At 40.5% G+C, this 17,523-nt stretch overlaps 1 protein-coding gene across 3 annotated transcripts in view; it reads left to right on the top strand.

Moving 5' to 3' along the window:
- Positions 1-17,523, top strand: part of LOC124150658 (alcohol dehydrogenase [acceptor]-like) — a 32,956-nt gene that overhangs the window by 7,612 nt on the left and 7,821 nt on the right. The window contains exons 2-8 of one of the 3 annotated variants that reach the window (XM_046522642.2): positions 10,822-10,882; positions 11,584-11,748; positions 11,978-12,186; positions 12,608-12,797; positions 13,398-13,526; positions 13,956-14,077; positions 14,175-14,342. In XM_046522642.2, coding sequence (XP_046378598.1) covers positions 11,610-11,748; positions 11,978-12,186; positions 12,608-12,797; positions 13,398-13,526; positions 13,956-14,077; positions 14,175-14,342 — 957 coding nt within the window. In that variant the 5' untranslated portion in view covers positions 10,822-10,882; positions 11,584-11,609. The remainder of the gene's footprint in view (positions 1-10,821; positions 10,883-11,583; positions 11,749-11,977; positions 12,187-12,607; positions 12,798-13,397; positions 13,527-13,955; positions 14,078-14,174; positions 14,343-17,523) is intronic. The other 2 variants (XM_046522641.2, XM_046522643.2) reach the window with 2 other exon arrangements.

Below are 17,523 nucleotides of genomic sequence, written 5' to 3'. Positions count from 1 at the left end.
AGACTCTTGACACACTTCACTTCTAGATCAGCTGTTGTCAGCGAACTACATTCTACCTCTCTGTGCTGCTCAGGTACATCTCTGCTCCAGAGGAAGTGGGGTCCCTTTAAACCAGTCAGATTTGGTCAATAACTTTTGAGGTGTCAGACCCCTAGATGCATCATCTGCAGGATTCTTCTCACTCTCAATGTACTTCCACTGAGTTTTCTCACGGATCTGTGACACTCGATTGGCTACGAAAACATGGACTCGCTTAGAGTCATTGTTCATGTAGCCCATGACTACTTTGCTATCAGTCCAGAATACTTGTTGCACATCTTCATGCTCTAGTTCTCTGGATAACAAAGTACTGATTCTAACTGACACAAGCGCTGCTGTGATTTCGGGGCGAGAATTAGCTGTGGGTAAGGACAATACATTTTCGTGGTGTTTTGTTCACGAGGAACCAAACTATTCCAACACAAATATCGAAATTGAAACTGTATACGTTTAGGCATAAAAAAAACCATAAGAAATGACGAAATTGTACTTCATAAAATATAAGTAATAGCGAAATGGATGGCCCTATATAAACCATAAATTAGTCCTTAGATTCCAACATTATCCTGATTGTGCAATTGTAATTTGACTAATGTTGCACCTGTATAATTGGATCACTAGCAGTATCATCAAATGTAATTAATTACTAAGAAAATGACACCATTCTATTTGACGTCATGGCTGCTTTTATGTATTTGACAATGTCAGAGAAAGACGACACTGGTATTTTGATTATTACATATCTCCCCTAATTATCGATCATGGTATGGAAAAAGAGTGTAAAACGGCACTCGACACAACATAAAAAGACTGCATATCTTGAATGGATAAACAATTCGATAGTTTACAGCGTATCTTAATTGGACAAGACACGCGCCTGTTTGGTATCAATTTTATGTAATCAAGTATGCATTTGTTCTATTATTATGTAATTATTTCTCATCATCTTGTCTCAAAATTACACACTAAAGATGGGAAGAGAGCTCTATTGATGTCGAATTATCAGGATAATCATATAAGGATAATCGTCCAGCAATGGGGTACATATGGCACGGGTTATAATCTTTAATAATTTTTTATAACTTTTTACAATTCTTGAAGAAATTAAGTAAACAGTTTAATATCTTGTGGTCACAATATTTAAAAAAAGGATGAATCCATTGATTACTGTAAAACGTGAAATTAACGCGAGCGTGAATTCAATGCGAAAAATGCCAGTGGTCTTTGCTCGCATTATTAAACATTGAATTTATGTCAACAATAAGACATTTTGGAAAGCAGAAATACCAACTTAGACATACGCTGAAAACAAACAACTATGTATTCCACATCAATGTTTATTGAGCAGCACTTGTAACAAGTACATAAACAATGTCATTCAAACACTAATTACATCCTGTGAATTGATACTTCTGGGGTGAAGACAAGCGTTCTACTCACTCATGTCATCACTTATATGACATATATAATGTATAACGAGAGGAATAATTCATAAATCGTTTGTGACTATCACACCTGGCGAATCCTCAGATATTACTGTTCTGTATATCAAACGGCATAAAAAAATTCCAAGACCAAGCCAATTCTTCTAGAAATGTGTGCATATAATTTAACGAAAAATAATATCCATTTTGGTTAAGTTATATCGTCAGTTTTAGTTATAAAATAAAATGAAACGGCTATTCATGGACACTATTTATATGAACTTATGATATTGACTATTACACTCCCTAGAAATACATACATGTTGCAGTTACATTTACATTTCATCTAGTAACACTTGTTCAAATTAAAGAAATATCGTATGCGTCACTATAAACGTATCAATTTCATATGTAAACATTGTTCAAACAAACAGGAGATTATCAAACGTTCATATATGTTGTGGCCTATACCTACGTATGATATCATACTGAACATTGATTAATATCCAAAGTGAAACTGATTGTGTCAAAAAATGTTCAAAAGATATCTAAGATCTACATCATGAAACAGTACAAAGCAGTAAACAATGATCGTGTGTACTCTTCATTCAAGGACCTTCACCTCAGAGAAATTACCAAATATGTTGAAGTTTGACATCACTACCGTGACCGAATTTTACAAAATGGTGCCTACCTTTAGATTGTAGCACGGGTTACGAGCGGTACCTTTGATCTTACCCGTGCTGTATCATGGCAGTAAGAGCACGGTTTGTTAAAGATTATTACCATTGGCTGATGTCAAGATCAGCAAGCCCCGCCTACTAGCTTGAGAAATTTCAAACTTACAACAATGTTTCTTCAGTGTTGTACACAGTGTTCAAGAGTAATAACGTAAATAAGAAAAAAACCCAATAGAAATGTTTATAACTTAATTAAAAGATGACAATGTAACTGTCAAACATAAAAACAACTGGACACAGAACGCATGTTGCTAAATTCGGAAAATTAATAGTTGACATTTCTGTGCCTTTGAAAATTCCAAATTTTACACTTGATTTAACAATTAGATTAAAAGTTAAGAACGGTTCGAAGGCAAAAAGCATGTGACGTCATATTTAACGTCATCTTTATACGTCACTAAATTTTATACAAACTCGCGCAATTTTGGAATGTCCGTCGCAACCCGTGCTACAAGTCACTTACAACACACCCACCTACTCGTTGTTTGGGCAGTAAGAGCACGGTTTGGCTTGGCATTTGATCCTTTTGTCTGTCAATCAAATGCCAAGCCAATCCGTGCTCTTACTGCCCAAACAACTCGTCTTGGTGTGTTGTAACTATAACATACAGTACCACAAACTTTTCAAATACGTGACAATACCCTATGCCGTAATTTGTGGTATTTTGTTGCCAGTCACACGGGCACAATGCCCTGTGACGTCAGGGGTCATCGAGTGTGCATAAGCTCCTCCCAGTGATCTATCATCTCTATCATCTCGTCACGCAATGTTATTGAAGACGCCCAGCGGTGTTGAGAGTTTTGAATATTTGTTTACTAAATATAGCCTGCGGCGGCGCATTTTATAGCAAGCGCTAGTTTGCGAAAGCACTTCTTTTTTTTCCTTCTTTTTTTTTCGTTTTTCTCGTAATTCAAGTGGCTAAAATGGTTATAAATGGGAACAAATATACATATATTATTTTTCGGTTCATTGATTTTCATTATTATGCACAAGAATGCAGTTTATTGGGGATATTATATTTTATCATATAATGGGTAGGTTTCTCGGCAGGATGAAGCCAAAGGATAAAAACGATATCCGTTGGGGTCATATACGGATAGCGATTCAAATATCAAAGGTCAAGTAGGGACTACTTTCAGTGTTTACAAACAAACATGGCGTCGCCCTTGTCATTCGGCGATCGAGTCAGAATTAACCATCGGGAATTTGGATAAACTAAAGGGATAATTGATATCATTATCAAAAGAACAGTCTAATATACTGAAAATCAGTGTCTAACTGTGATGTAGCTAAGGCATTTTATAACATTTGTCAACTTTGGAGATATAAATTTCGAAACAATTTTGCGAGGGCACTAGGCCCAGCCAAGCAGGATCAGTAGCCATATCTGTGCTTGTCGACCTCTGTGGCTTGAAACCTTCTCCACAAATTAAAATAGTTTGATTTGGCCGAAATAGGTTTGACTTGTTACCTTGTTTCGTTTTGTCGCTGTGTGTACATCTGACTGTACTTAACGTTATGACAGGACAGACAGACTGTCAACAACGTCTGAACGTGGCCGTGACGTCTCATAGACTAGGGTTAGAGAAGCTTCCCTTTGACAAAGGGCAGTTACTCTATCGGACAGACTGATGGATTGCCGCGAAAGGCAAGTAAAAACAATTGTTGTTTTGCGTATATGTTGCTTCGCCACTGTATAAGAAACAGATTGGAGCTATATTGGCTACTGTCACAATATTAATGCGCGCATTCCAGGAAAACTCGCAATGTTTCGGTAATGTTTGTGAGAGAGGGAAAGCTATTTTCAAGCACAGAATTAAAGAATGACATTATATGATAAAGAGGTTATCACGCTTGTGTGTTTGGGGATGGTAAATATCCTGTATTAGGAATAAACACTATGTATTGAGCCCGCCAAGGCTCGCTAAATACAATGTTTATTATGATCATAAGTAGTGTCATTCAGATGGCTCACAGCAACTTTTCCATTGATAGATTTCACATGTGTCTCTTCACCCACTCTTTGTGGCTCTGACTTTCTGTCACCTTTCACAAATTTCACATGTGTCTCTTCACCAAATCTTTGTTGTTCTGATGTTTTGTCACCCTTCACTTCACCATGATCACCATGAAACAAAGTAGGATGTTTCCTGGAACAAACTTAACAAGTTTTTCTAGCTGGACAATCCTTGGAGCGGTGACCCCAGTGCAGACAACCGAAACATATTCCTCTTCACATCACAAACTCCTTCAGGTCATTCATGCATTTCTTCAGGAAAACATCACAATGTTCAAGATCGTGATCCTTGCTGCACAGGAGACACAACTTCTTCTTGAGTTCTGTTGACAGAGATACAGTTGGTCTCTTATATGCTGTCTGCATATCTCTGACCTTATCTCTGTGTGAGGAGGGCTCTTTCATCTTGTCCTGCTTCATAATAAGAGCACCCGTCACTGGTTCACATGCAATATTTGCTTCATCAGCAACAAACTTCACAAACTCAGCAAATGATGGATATTTGTTGCTTGACCTTCGTTTCACAACTACTCGACTCCATCTTTGGATCAAGGCTTCTGGCAATTTAGAAAGTAGCATCCTATTCTCCTTTTCAAAATCAAGGGCCTTCAGACTTGGAATAGTTCTTGATGCTATTGAACATTGTTTCAAAAAGTCAGCATACTTTCTCAATGTAGTCACACTTTTTCCACTCAGTTTCGGCCATGTATGTAGTTTGTCTCTGAAAACATCTAAAATTAGTTGGTTTCCATATCTTTCATCAAGCAACTGTTTTGCTTCATCATAGGCTTCGGGAGTTCTCATCAGAAAGTATCCTTCAAGGTCATCTTTCACACTGCCACCAACATATTTCTATCTATATATACTGAACAGCATTGAAAACGCACCAGCAATAAATCTTGAAATATTAGAAAAACAACTTGAGCAATGACCGATTTTAATTAGAACAGACATAGACGGATTATTAAGAAAGACGATAAAGGAAACAGGAATACCACACAGTAATTACATTTACGTCATCAGTGTGAGGAAGACACAGGGTTAAAATGAAAAGTCAATATCTGGTATGTCCGCCAATGGCAGCAACACAGGCCATGCAACGTCTTCTCATTGATCGAATAAATCTGCGAATAGTGTTCTGGGGCATTCCACTCTTGACGTAGTGTATCTTCAAGTTCTCTCAGGTTCTGTCCTTGCAGACGACGTGAGAGGCGTTGACCCAGGTAATCCCATAGATGTTCAATTAGCGATAGATCGGGTGACAGGGCTGGCCATGGAAGCAGAGGCACATTATTGTTCGCTAGGTACTGTGTTGAAACACGTGCTGTGTGCGCTGTTGCATTATCTTGCTGGAAGGTGTGCATATCCTGGTGCTGATGAAAGAATGGGATGACGTGATTTGCCAATATGTTATTCCTGTAGTAAAGGGCATTAACATGGTGATCTGTTCGATGGTTATGACTGATGCCACCCAACACCATGGCACTCCATCCCCCCCCCCCCCCCCCCCCCCCCCCCACCCCATCGATCTGTCTGTTCAACGCAGTCATTGTGGTAACGTTCTCCACGTCGACGCCACACTCGCTGTCGACCGTCAGCATTCCGTAAATGAAAACGGGACTAATCAGAGAATAGCACACCATGCCACTGCCGCAATCTCCAATGACGATGCCTTTTGGCCCAACGCAGACATTCATTTCGATGTCGACCAGTGAGTATGGGTCCAACATAGGAGACTGAGCGGAGACGTCGACGTACGGTGTCAGCACTGATCAATTCCGTCAGCCTTGTACGGTTGCTGCAGTCCTAGAAGCCGGATGTGTACGATCACGAAGATGCCGACGAACAATATGGTGATCCTTACGTGGTGTAGTTACACGACGTTGACCCGGACGTGGTCGATCTCTGGTGGTTCTTGTCTGCTGGTATCTGCTCAGTAGCCTGAGGACTGTTGAATGATGGCATTGAAACCACTGTGCAACGACTCTACTTGACGTACCAACTTGAAGCATGTCCAAGGCACGTTCACATTCCTCTGCTGTTAAATCTTGGCATTTCTTGTGTCAGTACCCTTTACGACTGCAGCAACAAGTGATGTGGCTTTTAAAAGTCTATCTTTTATAGCCGTATTCTGCATGCTTCCCGTGAAACAAAACACGTTTTCCATGATGTGCACGCAATTTGTTGCGTTTTGGCGATTTTGCTCACAAAAAAATTAGGAATGTGTTTTGCCGAGCTGTTCTTCTTCATGCTTCGTCCAGAACGTCGTATATTACTCATTCACTTATATATTTTCATATGACTTAAGCCCGGATAAAAATACATCCATTTTCATGGTGGTGCGTTTTCAATGCTGTTCAGTATATTATAAGGTAATAAAGTTTCTCTAGAGGCTCAATTTCACGAGTTTTAATCAAGGTTTTAAAGGCAGTCTTCCATGAAGAATAGAAGAGAGGATTGCCATAAAATATACCAGGTTCAGGAACAGGTAATCGACTCAGACTGAACTGCTCTGCAAAGGTTCTTGGCAATCTCATTTGCTGCTGCCAAAACACTGTCCATGTTCTCATTTTCTGGACTCCGACCCCTAGGAATATAATCAGGTGTAAACTTAGGCGTAAATTCCTCTGTACCAATGTTCAGTTTTGTAGAAGCAAAGGGTTGCCTATCACAGGCACTGTTCATATGTGTTTGTGTGTTTCTTTTGTGTAGAATCAAATCTTGATTGGCCTCAATAATCAGGTCAATTATCAGTGCCATGTTTAACAGGTTGCTTATCAGCATTGGCCAGTGACTGAATATATCTTTCCACGAGTTCTTTCTTGTTGTCATCTTGAATGTTAACTGGTTTAAGTTCAATTTGACCACTAAAATCAGGGGGAACTTTATCAGGACCAGCACCATAAAGCAATGTGTCACTCAGTTCAAATTTCTCAAATACCTGCACTCTTGCTTGTTCCATGTCATATTTCTTCTGTAATTCAAGCTTCAAAAGTTCACTATGTTTTCTCTCTTCCTTGTCAATGTACGAGGGCTGGCTGAAAAGTTCTAAGCCTAAGTGGAATATCTCAATCCGATTGAAACAAACTTTTGCCACCGACAAGTGCAATCATTTAATGAATCATAGACATAAGAACTGCAACTGTAGTGTTAATATTGTCTTTGTACCAGACCATCTTGTGAACCTACCCATTGAAATCACCAGAAATGGACAAAACTGGCTACAGGGCAGTCATCAAGTACCTGCAACTGAAAGGGCTAACTCCAACACAGATACATGCTGACATTGTCTCCACTTTAGGGGATGATGCCCCTTCCTTTTCCACTGTAAAGAAGTGGGCTGCGGAATTCAAGCGTGGCAGAGAGAGCCTTGACGATGACCCGCGTCCAGGAAGGCCTTCTACAGCAACCATTCCGGAAAACATTACCTGGGTGCGCGACATGGTGATGGCTGATCGAAGATTGACCACTCGACATATTGGCAGTGTTGTGGGCATCTAGATATTTAGATATTTTCCTGATCTACATACTTTACTGGGCATCTCTCATGAGAGGGTTGAGCACATTATCACCAACGAGTTGGGAATGACAAAAGTTTCTGCAAGATGGGTGCCAAAGCTCTTTACAGCGGATCAGAAACGTGTCAGATGCCTGACGTCCCGTGACAATTTATGCCATTTTGAAGCAAATCCCGATGATTTTTTCTGACCCGATTTGTAACCATGGATGAGACCTGGATTCATCACTTTCAACCAGACACCAAACTTCAGTCTAAACAATGTAAGCATCCGGAATCACCAGCCCCCAAAGAGCCAAGTCTGTTCCTTCTGCTGGAAAGGTGATTGCTTCAGTCTTTTGGGATTCCAAGGGTATTCTGCTGATTGACTATCCTGAAAAAGGACAGACAATCAATGGAAGATTTTATGCTGACCTACTGAGACAGTAATGGGAAGCTATGAACGCTAAGTGACGGGGAATGCTCACTAAAGGAGTCCTGTTCCACCAAGACAATGCTCACAAATCGGTGGTTGCCATGTCAGGGATCCATGATTGTGGCTTCCAACTCATTGACCATCCCCCTTATTCACCCGATTTGGCCCCGTCATTCTTCCACCTGTTTTTCCAAAATGAAAAAGGAACTAGCCAGTCGCCATTTTCCTGGTAATGATGACGTCATTTCCGCTGTGAATGACTTTTTTAGGGTGTCTGAAGAAAATTTCTCTTTGGCCGGCATCCAGGCCTTGCAGCATCGCTTGCAAAAGTGTGTAAACCTGGAAGGGGACTATGTGGAGAAATACATGAAAACCATCGACTTGGTACGGGTCTTTCACAGTTAGGCTTAGAACTTTTCAGCCAGCTCTCGTATTCTAACTGCACACGATACTCTGCCGCTTTCGCTTCGGCTACCACGTGAGTCGAGTCACGTGACCTTGCATTCACACGAGAGCTTCTCGACAAACCACTTATCACAGAATATTTCTCCATTGGACCCGTCTCATATATCACAATATAGCTTGGCGCAACTTGATGACGCGCATGGGTAGCCGTGAACCACCTTTGTTCAGTGTCGTGTTAACCCGGAACAAGCCATTTTACCCATAATTCCTCTACGGTCCAGGGCGCCATTTTGGAGCATGGATGTAAACGGGAGTAGTGCACTTTACCGGGCGCACTTTTTTCAGATCCAATTGGCGCTGTTGGGGCCCAAATGTGCTTCGCCGGCATGGCTAATTAATGCGTTAATTAATGCGTTAATAAGCCGACGCTCTACCACTGGACCACGAGCGCTATCACATGTAATCAGTGCTCGTTTAATGGGTCATTAGCACCCCATTAACAAGCATGTGTAATTCAGAAAACAGTGAATTGCACATGCGTGTGACGTCACTGTCCGCTCTCCCATTCATCATTTCTTGAAACCACACCCGCCATTGTTTATGTCAACATGACCGACTAATCGGATTAACTGGATTAACGCTTGAAAAGGTAAGAAATTATGGCTAACCCTTGCCCAAAGCAAGCTAACCCTAAGGACCGAAAAGGGATGTTTGGTCGTAAAGATGTGTAAGTTTCCCTAAGACTGCAAAGGTGTGTTGGATCGTAAAGACGTGTAAGTTTCCCTAAGACAGAAAAGAGGTGATGGATTGTAAAGACGTGTAAGTTTCCCTGAGACCGAAAACGGGTGATGGATTGTAAAGACGTGTAAGTTTCCCTAAGACCGAAAACAGGTGTTGGATCGTGAAGCGAGAGTCACCGGAGCGTGAGGCACGGTAACGGTATAGCGAGTATTATATGTTATATTATGTATGAGCAGTTGTAAGAAATCACAGTTACCTAATTTCAATGATTAGCATAAGCCATATTTTCATTGTTCCATATAATTCTGCCTAGGGCCTTCATAAGTGGTATAAGTGATATGAAGCCCTTTGAAATAGCCGCAACTAATATTGAAGGTCAAATTAACTTTCAATGTCTTTCAGTAAAAATGTTCACAGTAACTGAGGAAGAGCTCTCTGTAGTGCGATGAAATCTGGTACATGTCACCCTCAGAGTGAGGCATATTGTGTTTCAAACTTCAATGAAGCTGGTATGTCTAGATATAACAAGTACTCGTACCGTTACAAATAATCTTATAATCATCTCACCAGGACCAAATGCCCAAGTCAGCACACAGTCGATGACTTAATATTTTCACTCAGAACAAACTGGAAGTCTGCACATGAAATTAAAGGATATCATCATACATATATTAGAACTGATGTTTAACATCTAGAAAGAATCATAGATGAAATTGAAAAATTGTACATGCTCAGAGATCTCAACTTTAAGGGGATATTTACAACTAAAATAACACAGAATATTACTACAGCTATCTGATATGCCCCGGCTAACATTATTTACTAGATAAAGGACTCGAAAAATCGCATCCGGATACCTTCAGCAATGTTCAATTTCCTTGGTTAGTTTCAAATATATTTTTAGGTGTTCCACACTTAATTGAACAAAATGCACCCCCAAATTGTGACATTGTTTTGAGATATCCGGTGCCGGATTCTAGGAGGCATGCTTTCCGGTGAGGTGTCCAATGCCGGATACCACGGATCTTGTATCCGGCAAGGTATCTGCCACTTGATACCCGGATACGTTTTGGGTAAGTGTCCGGAGGTATCCAGAAGGGATCCAGATACCGGAAGCTGCTTTTTTTTTGCTTTGATGGTAACATCACTAGGTGACAATGATTCATAAGCACATGCTAATGACGCAATCGCAATCGAACAATGGACTCTTAGCAGAGGTTTGCTTGCTCCCGGTAGGACAGTACGTGCTTACAGTTTTCGTGAAATCAGGCTGTCATCACTGATTTTCAGTGATCCCCTTTAAGGCCAATGTATTATGTTTCATCAGATAATCGAGACTGATTATTCTCTGGCGTTGACATATGTATATTTGGAAAGGGTTTTATAGCTTTTATTTACCCAATAAGAAGTCTTCAAATCTGGGCCAAGGAATAAGGTGTATCTGTTGAGTCACAGAGTAGAACAGTGAACACAGGCGGTTGTGTATTCTTGTTGTTGATTGTGACTTTGGCTTATCGACACAGCTCCACAACTTCGGTGAAGGCTTGACGTGTGTAACATCAAGCAACCTGTTTCTTCCGTACGGTAAGAAACAAGGGGCTTATTTAAATTGTCCCTGAGCAAATCATGACCATTTCAACATATGTTTTAGAAAATAATTGCAAAAATGGCTGAGGTTTATCGTATTTATATGAATAGAATAAAATGAGTGTCAAGTGCATTTGAATTTATTCGAATATGTATATTCATTTACAAGTTGTATGAAAAGGAAAATCTTGTTGAGAGGCATAGAAACTGCACCAAAATGCCCCTGTCTTGTGGCACGAGCGTGTAAGTCTGAAATCAGCACACAAAAAAAGGTCAGCGAAGGAATCCAGTTCATGATTTGATTGGAAACACTATCTTTCGCAAAGAGACTTTACGTTGAAACGTAACAACAAATAATGTTGACAGTGCATGTATTTCCCATTGAGTTGCCATAAGTCCCAGTGGTTAGTCTGGCTGAGCAACGATTAACCCCATCGAGTAAACTGACACGCAATGAGCCAGGTCACAGGCCGATACCATCCGATTAATTCAGTTTCCTAGTACAGCAAGATATGGGTTTGACAGCTTCTATTCCGACTGAGGCTGATTATTCAGTTGAATGATAACGGGGATGAATAGTATGTTTAGTTTTCATATAGACATGAAGCTTATTTTGAAGTGCTTGGCTTGCAGGAAAAGCAGAAATAATGTAACCAATTGTAAAGGGGGAACATATTGCACATTGACTATTTTGACAGAATATTCAAAATCTGAATAAAGGACCATGGGCTTTTCAACGACGTCACTGCTGATTGTCGTCAATGTTGCAATCCTTGCTATTTTCGTCGGTGTCTCCGTCTTTCCTGTCGACGACAAAGGAATTCTTTCCCCCGGACTGAGGACGACTTATGACTATATCATAGGTAACATTCATATATTCGAATATTTCTGAAGTTCATCTTCAAATGACTGCAACATTTTGTACATCATCTTTTGGGTCGTTACTGTAATGTAAGAACAATTGCTGTATGATGATATAATGTTAGTATTGCATTATGTGGTTCAATTGTGGCATTACTGTTTGGACGACCACAGCAAATGATTAATTTAGGTCTGTTTTGTGTATGATTAAAACAGTATTCTATTTCACAGTTGGGGCAGGGTCCGCAGGGGCTGTTCTTGCGTCCCGTCTGACCGAGAATGGTCACGTGACCGTCCTGCTGATCGAGGCTGGCGGTGATGACCGGAACCAGAAGACGCTGGATACTCCTCTGATTGTAGCCTTAAACCAGATGGACAAATTTGACTGGGCCTATTTGACCGAACCTCAGCAACATGCACATTCAGGACTAATAGAAAAGGCAAGGCTAACAAATACGTCTCTGAAAGCACGCACCTCCCTGTTGCCCTATTTTAGTGAAGGTCAAAGTTGCAGTTTGTATTAGATCATATATTAAGATCTTCACATGCACATACAGTTGTATTCGTACATTGAATTGGTCTCTGTATTATTCGTGACTGCGCATGCCCTATTTTCTAGGTTCTTGGTTTGCTGATTGAGCATGCTCTGTCTGCCATGATTTGAAAGAGCATCAAACGACTGTTGTTCAGGAGTTGTTAGCTCAAGGTTACAAAATTTATGGCCTCAATAAAGCTTTCAAATGTTTTATGGTAGACATGTGTAGCGCATTTCAAAATGTGACGCACTAGTGACATAAACCGTGATAAGATTGGATATATGTTTCACTGGTGTTCCAGTAGATATATTAAGATGAATTTCAGAGGGGAGCATGGCCACGTGGTAGAGTCTTGGGAGGAAGCAGCCAGTTAAACTATATGCAGTATGTCAGAGGGCATCGCCATGACTACGACAGCTGGGCAGCCAGTGGCAGTGAGGGGTGGAGTTACGAAGATGTTCTCCCGTACTTTAAAAAGTCGGAGGACATACAAATTGATAGATTAAAAAATTCAGGTAACTGTAAAACTATACACATCATTTACATTTCGCATGTCGATATTATCACCACGTGCAATTCATTATCACTGGGCGTAAAAGGCAAAACAGTTGTGACAATTATATGAATGGATCACTGACAATCACTGATGACACCAGGGGTTCACGAAAGAGTAAGCATGTTCGACCCTACCGGTGGCATCAGACACACACATAATTTGCATAAAAACAGTAAGTGATTGTGCACTTGTGAAAATATCACTTCACGCGCTCCAGTGTATTGTTGACGTCATCAGGTCGGCTTGATATCAATCACTAAATTGTCTGGTCCAGACTCGATTATTTTACACACCGCCGTCACATAGCTTGAATACTTCCGATTGCGGCATTAAATAGTAAACTAACAAACAAACGTAAGTAGCAGGGGAAGAGGTATTATGCTTTCTTTTTGTTTGAACTGATATCAATAAATACTTCAAAAATCGCCGTTACTAAATTAACGCTGCTTTTTCTTGGGTTTCCCGCTTTTCATGACAGTTGACAGTGTGTGAAAGATTTTTGTTTGTTGTCGAGACATAACGTATTCTTCTTATTCATTATCATTTTCTCATTTTCAAGAATACCATGGCCGGGGAGGCCCAATGACTGTGACGGAAGTGAACGCAATACCCGTCGCTGACTACTTCGTCAAGGCGGGAATTGAACTCGGGTTCAAGGAAGTAGACTACAACGGCGAAAATCAGGAAGGCAAGTTTATGTGCGAAGGAACGTACGTGTGCGTGAGGTTTGTCTGTGTCTGCATGCGTTCGTTTTTGTCTTTGTGCAGTGTGGCTGTGTGCGTGTTTGTCAGTTTTGTGTGTCTTTGCTTGGTCCTGAGAGTCCCTGTAGGTTTATGTGGCTCTACGCCCACCTACGTGTCTGTCCGGGTGTCAACCTCTCAGTTGTGTGTGTATATGTCTGTCTGTCAGTTTGGCGAGTCTCTATTAGATCTGCTATTTAAATAGTACGGAAGGAATCGCCTGATTCAACCACCCTCAACAAACTTTGAATTACATCTGGAGCACCCTATTGATGGAATTCTGCTCATGACGGTTTTGCTTCGAATATTTTCATAGTCCTGTAGTAAGGCAAAGACACGTTGTAATTCGTTATTAATGCCAACTGTAACTGTTTCAGGATTTAGTAGATCTCAGGTTTCAATCAAGAATGGGGAACGTATGAGCACATCCAAGGCGTTCCTGTGGCCTGTGATAGACAGACCCAACCTGCACGTCCTGGCCAACAGTCACGTCACGAAGGTAGTGTACTTCAACCGTCCACATTCCTCTAGGATACGCATTCGTACATACATCACACATCAGTTCAGTACTGAGTTTGGCCAATTGATTTCACCAGGTAATGATTAACAAGAAGACAGCAGTTGGTGTCGAGTATGTCAAAGATGGCCGCCTGTACAGAGTTCGTGCTTCAAGAGAGGTAATCTTGTCAGCTGGTGCAATTGGATCGCCACAACTGCTGATGCTGTCAGGAATCGGGCCAAAGAAACACTTGGAGGAGATGAAGGTGAGAACTGAGCATTGATCTGTTTATGCAGTTTATGTCACAATTTAAATTAGTAGATCAGATTGCTGTTCTCTCCAGAAATATCACAGATGTAAGTTTATCTGAAAGGAGAGTCGACTGTACGATTCCTACTTTTTCCTGAGCATGTGTTTATGAATCGCTCTCAAATATTGATGATACCAGGTGTTCGTGAAAAGGTGAGCATTTTCTGGCAGAAGAGAATTGATCAAGAAAAGATGTATAAGGAATGACGACGTCAATATACTGAACAGTTTTGTTACAGCGTTGGGCTTGAACATTGCATACTATTGTAGATTTATGTGTGTTGTGTCTAATGCCGCAATGAGCACATCCACGATCATCTAGTATAGTATATCTCCATTCTGTAATGATAAATAACCTGGATCCATTCACCACATGTTTCAGAAGTGATGTTACCATCTCCTGTCCTCTGTCACTAACCTATGAGTGTAAATTGATTGGACGGCTACTTTATGCTCTTAAACCAACTCATGCGACTGTGTTGTGTCAGATTAAATAACAATTTATTTGTTAAGTGTGAGATTTTGCTCCATAATTTGTACCTGGAGCGTGAATAAGATTCATATAAACTTTTTTAATTACTTCTTATAGAAAGATATGCCTTCATCTTCTGTTCTAAAGGTACAAATTGTCAATTCATGTTGTAGATTACTTCTATTGTGTTTTAGAACGAACATACAATTTATATTTCTTTTTCATTGTCCCCATTTTTCCAAATGTGTCTTCCCGTTCTCGGGGAACTGATGTTTGAATCTGGCGGTAACTGATTATGTCATTTGAAACAGCCGCCTTCTCCCAGTTATATTCGTTACAGCCTGATTGTTGCAGTTCTTCTCGCCTCTTGCCCTGATTAACAGGTCCTATGAACATAGTTTTGATCCTACTCTCCGTTAAACGGCTACTGACTTTGTAGGATGTCAAGTTATGTGCATAAATTAAACAATCACCTTATTCATGTCACGCCACACTATGTATTCTTACACCTGGAATGTTTATCAATGTCGTCATTTTTGTCTGCTTTGATGTATACACCTGTTTTTGTTTAAACTATTGTAGATAAAACATGCTTCCGTTGTCGAATTTACGTGGATTCATACGGTTTGCACATCGGGTTTTCGATTCATACCTCAATAAACCGAAAATAATACACAGTCAATCCTTAAGATTACTAAAGTCCCAAGTGTGTTATAGAATGAAAACAACTCTTATATTTCTTCATGAGGATTCTGGATAAGAATAGATCCCCAGCAACCTATGCTGGTCTTAAGAAGCGACTTACCGATTTACACAACTCAAATACACAAATACGATCAGCTTTCATCATCCCTTGTGTTCAACAAGACTCACTTTCTGATTTCTAATGCCAGAGAACAAGTAACTTCCATACTTATTAGTACAGGGGTGCTATGACTTATTGTCCTTTCTTTGCATGTGTTTCTGACGGGTTTGTGATGGGTGCCACTGGTGGGGCGATATAGCTTACCTTTCCGCGAACACATAGTGTCACCACTCTATGATGTTCTTATAAACACGTGCTTAGGAATTGGTCGGAATCGCACAGTGGACTATTGTAATTTCTTATATTTTTTACTTATCCTGCATTACTCCTTAATGCATTCACTGCTTACCTTAAGACAACTAGAAGGACAGCGCAACTGCGAAGGTCCTGGGTGAAGAAATAAAGTTGTTGTTCTGAAGTCCCAATTACAGACCTTTCCGTCGCTGTCCTGTGACCTTGATGACACCTAAGGTCATCTTCACATCACTGCTTGTCGCACTACAGCAAGGACGTGTCCCAGCGGAGCTCTCCTTTTGGAATTAATTTAGACCTTCAGTGTTCGTTTACCATCCTAAAATTGATCTGCGATGGGTGATGTATCCTTTTCATATACTTTCACCATGGTGTGTAGTTTTATGTGAATTAATTAGTCGTGAAAAGACTCTTGTCTTTTTTCCCGCCACATATTTGTTGTTCGCGGCCATTTTGAATTGTGTTACAATCGTTTGTCTGCAAAGGTATTCAAATTGTTTACAATTCTCAGCTACGTATGTATAACATTCTTGTGTTCTTAAATACTACTAGCTTTGGCGTAACAGTGACTTGCGTATACATAAATTATTGTATACATTTTCAACTCGTTAAAAATATGTTTGCCGATAGATTAATATCAAATCTTTCTTCCAGTCCCGCTTCGTCAACAATTCTTTAATTGCGTTCCTATGTTTGCGCGATTGTATTATTGTCGTGGAAAAAATCTTACCAAGATTATCATCCACGTCGGTTGGCTTACACGCATACGAGTATGTGTTCGCCAAAATCCAAAAATAAATAGCTTTAGTTTACATTGAGTTGCGTATATAAAAATATTGTATACACTTTCAACCCGTATTTTTGCCGATAGATTATTGTTCAATTCTACGGCATTCTTCCAGTACCGTCTCATCAACAATGGTTTAATTGCATAACTTATGCTTTAGCGTTGTACTAATTGTCGTGGAAAACATCGTACCAAGATTATCATCCACGTCGGTTGGCTTACACGCATATGTGTTCGCCAAAATCCAAAAGTAAATAGCCTTAGTTTACATTGAGTTCCGTATACAAAAATATTGTATACCCTTGCAACTCCACGACCCCTCACACAGTGGTCCAACCGACTCCTCCACCCTCACAGCAATTGCCTCACCCAACGTCTTCACGCATGGTTCGTCTTTAAAAGGCGTTTAAGTGCAAATGGTTATTTCGACACGGGCAGCAAAGCTATAGCTTTGGTTCATCGTTCCTCTCCCAGAGGACTATACGATGACAAGTGGGGATCATTTGAAACTTTCGGCAAGGCAAAAGAATCAAGACCCTACGATTGCGTCACAACAATTCCTAGCGGAATACCCAAAGACACTTGGAAGGTAGCACCATTACTACGTAATTGGCTACACTTAACTCAGTGTAGGCTGTTCCGGAAAATCACAAGGTGATTAAGGTCACGGAACTACAGGCCCTATTACGCTCATTCAGGCTTGCGGATCAGAAGGCCAAGTTCCGCCCACCTGCTTGGGACTTGAACGTGGTACTTCGAGGTTTGCGAGGGCCCCCTTCGAGCCCCTCTATGCACCCTCATTTTATGACCTCACCAAGAAA

The sequence above is a fragment of the Haliotis rufescens genome, unplaced genomic scaffold (assembly GCF_023055435.1).
Source record: "Haliotis rufescens isolate VD_foot unplaced genomic scaffold, xgHalRufe1.0.p SCAF_5, whole genome shotgun sequence".
Taxonomy (NCBI): domain Eukaryota; kingdom Metazoa; phylum Mollusca; class Gastropoda; order Lepetellida; family Haliotidae; genus Haliotis; species Haliotis rufescens.
This window is presented reverse-complemented; position numbering and strand designations above follow the sequence as displayed.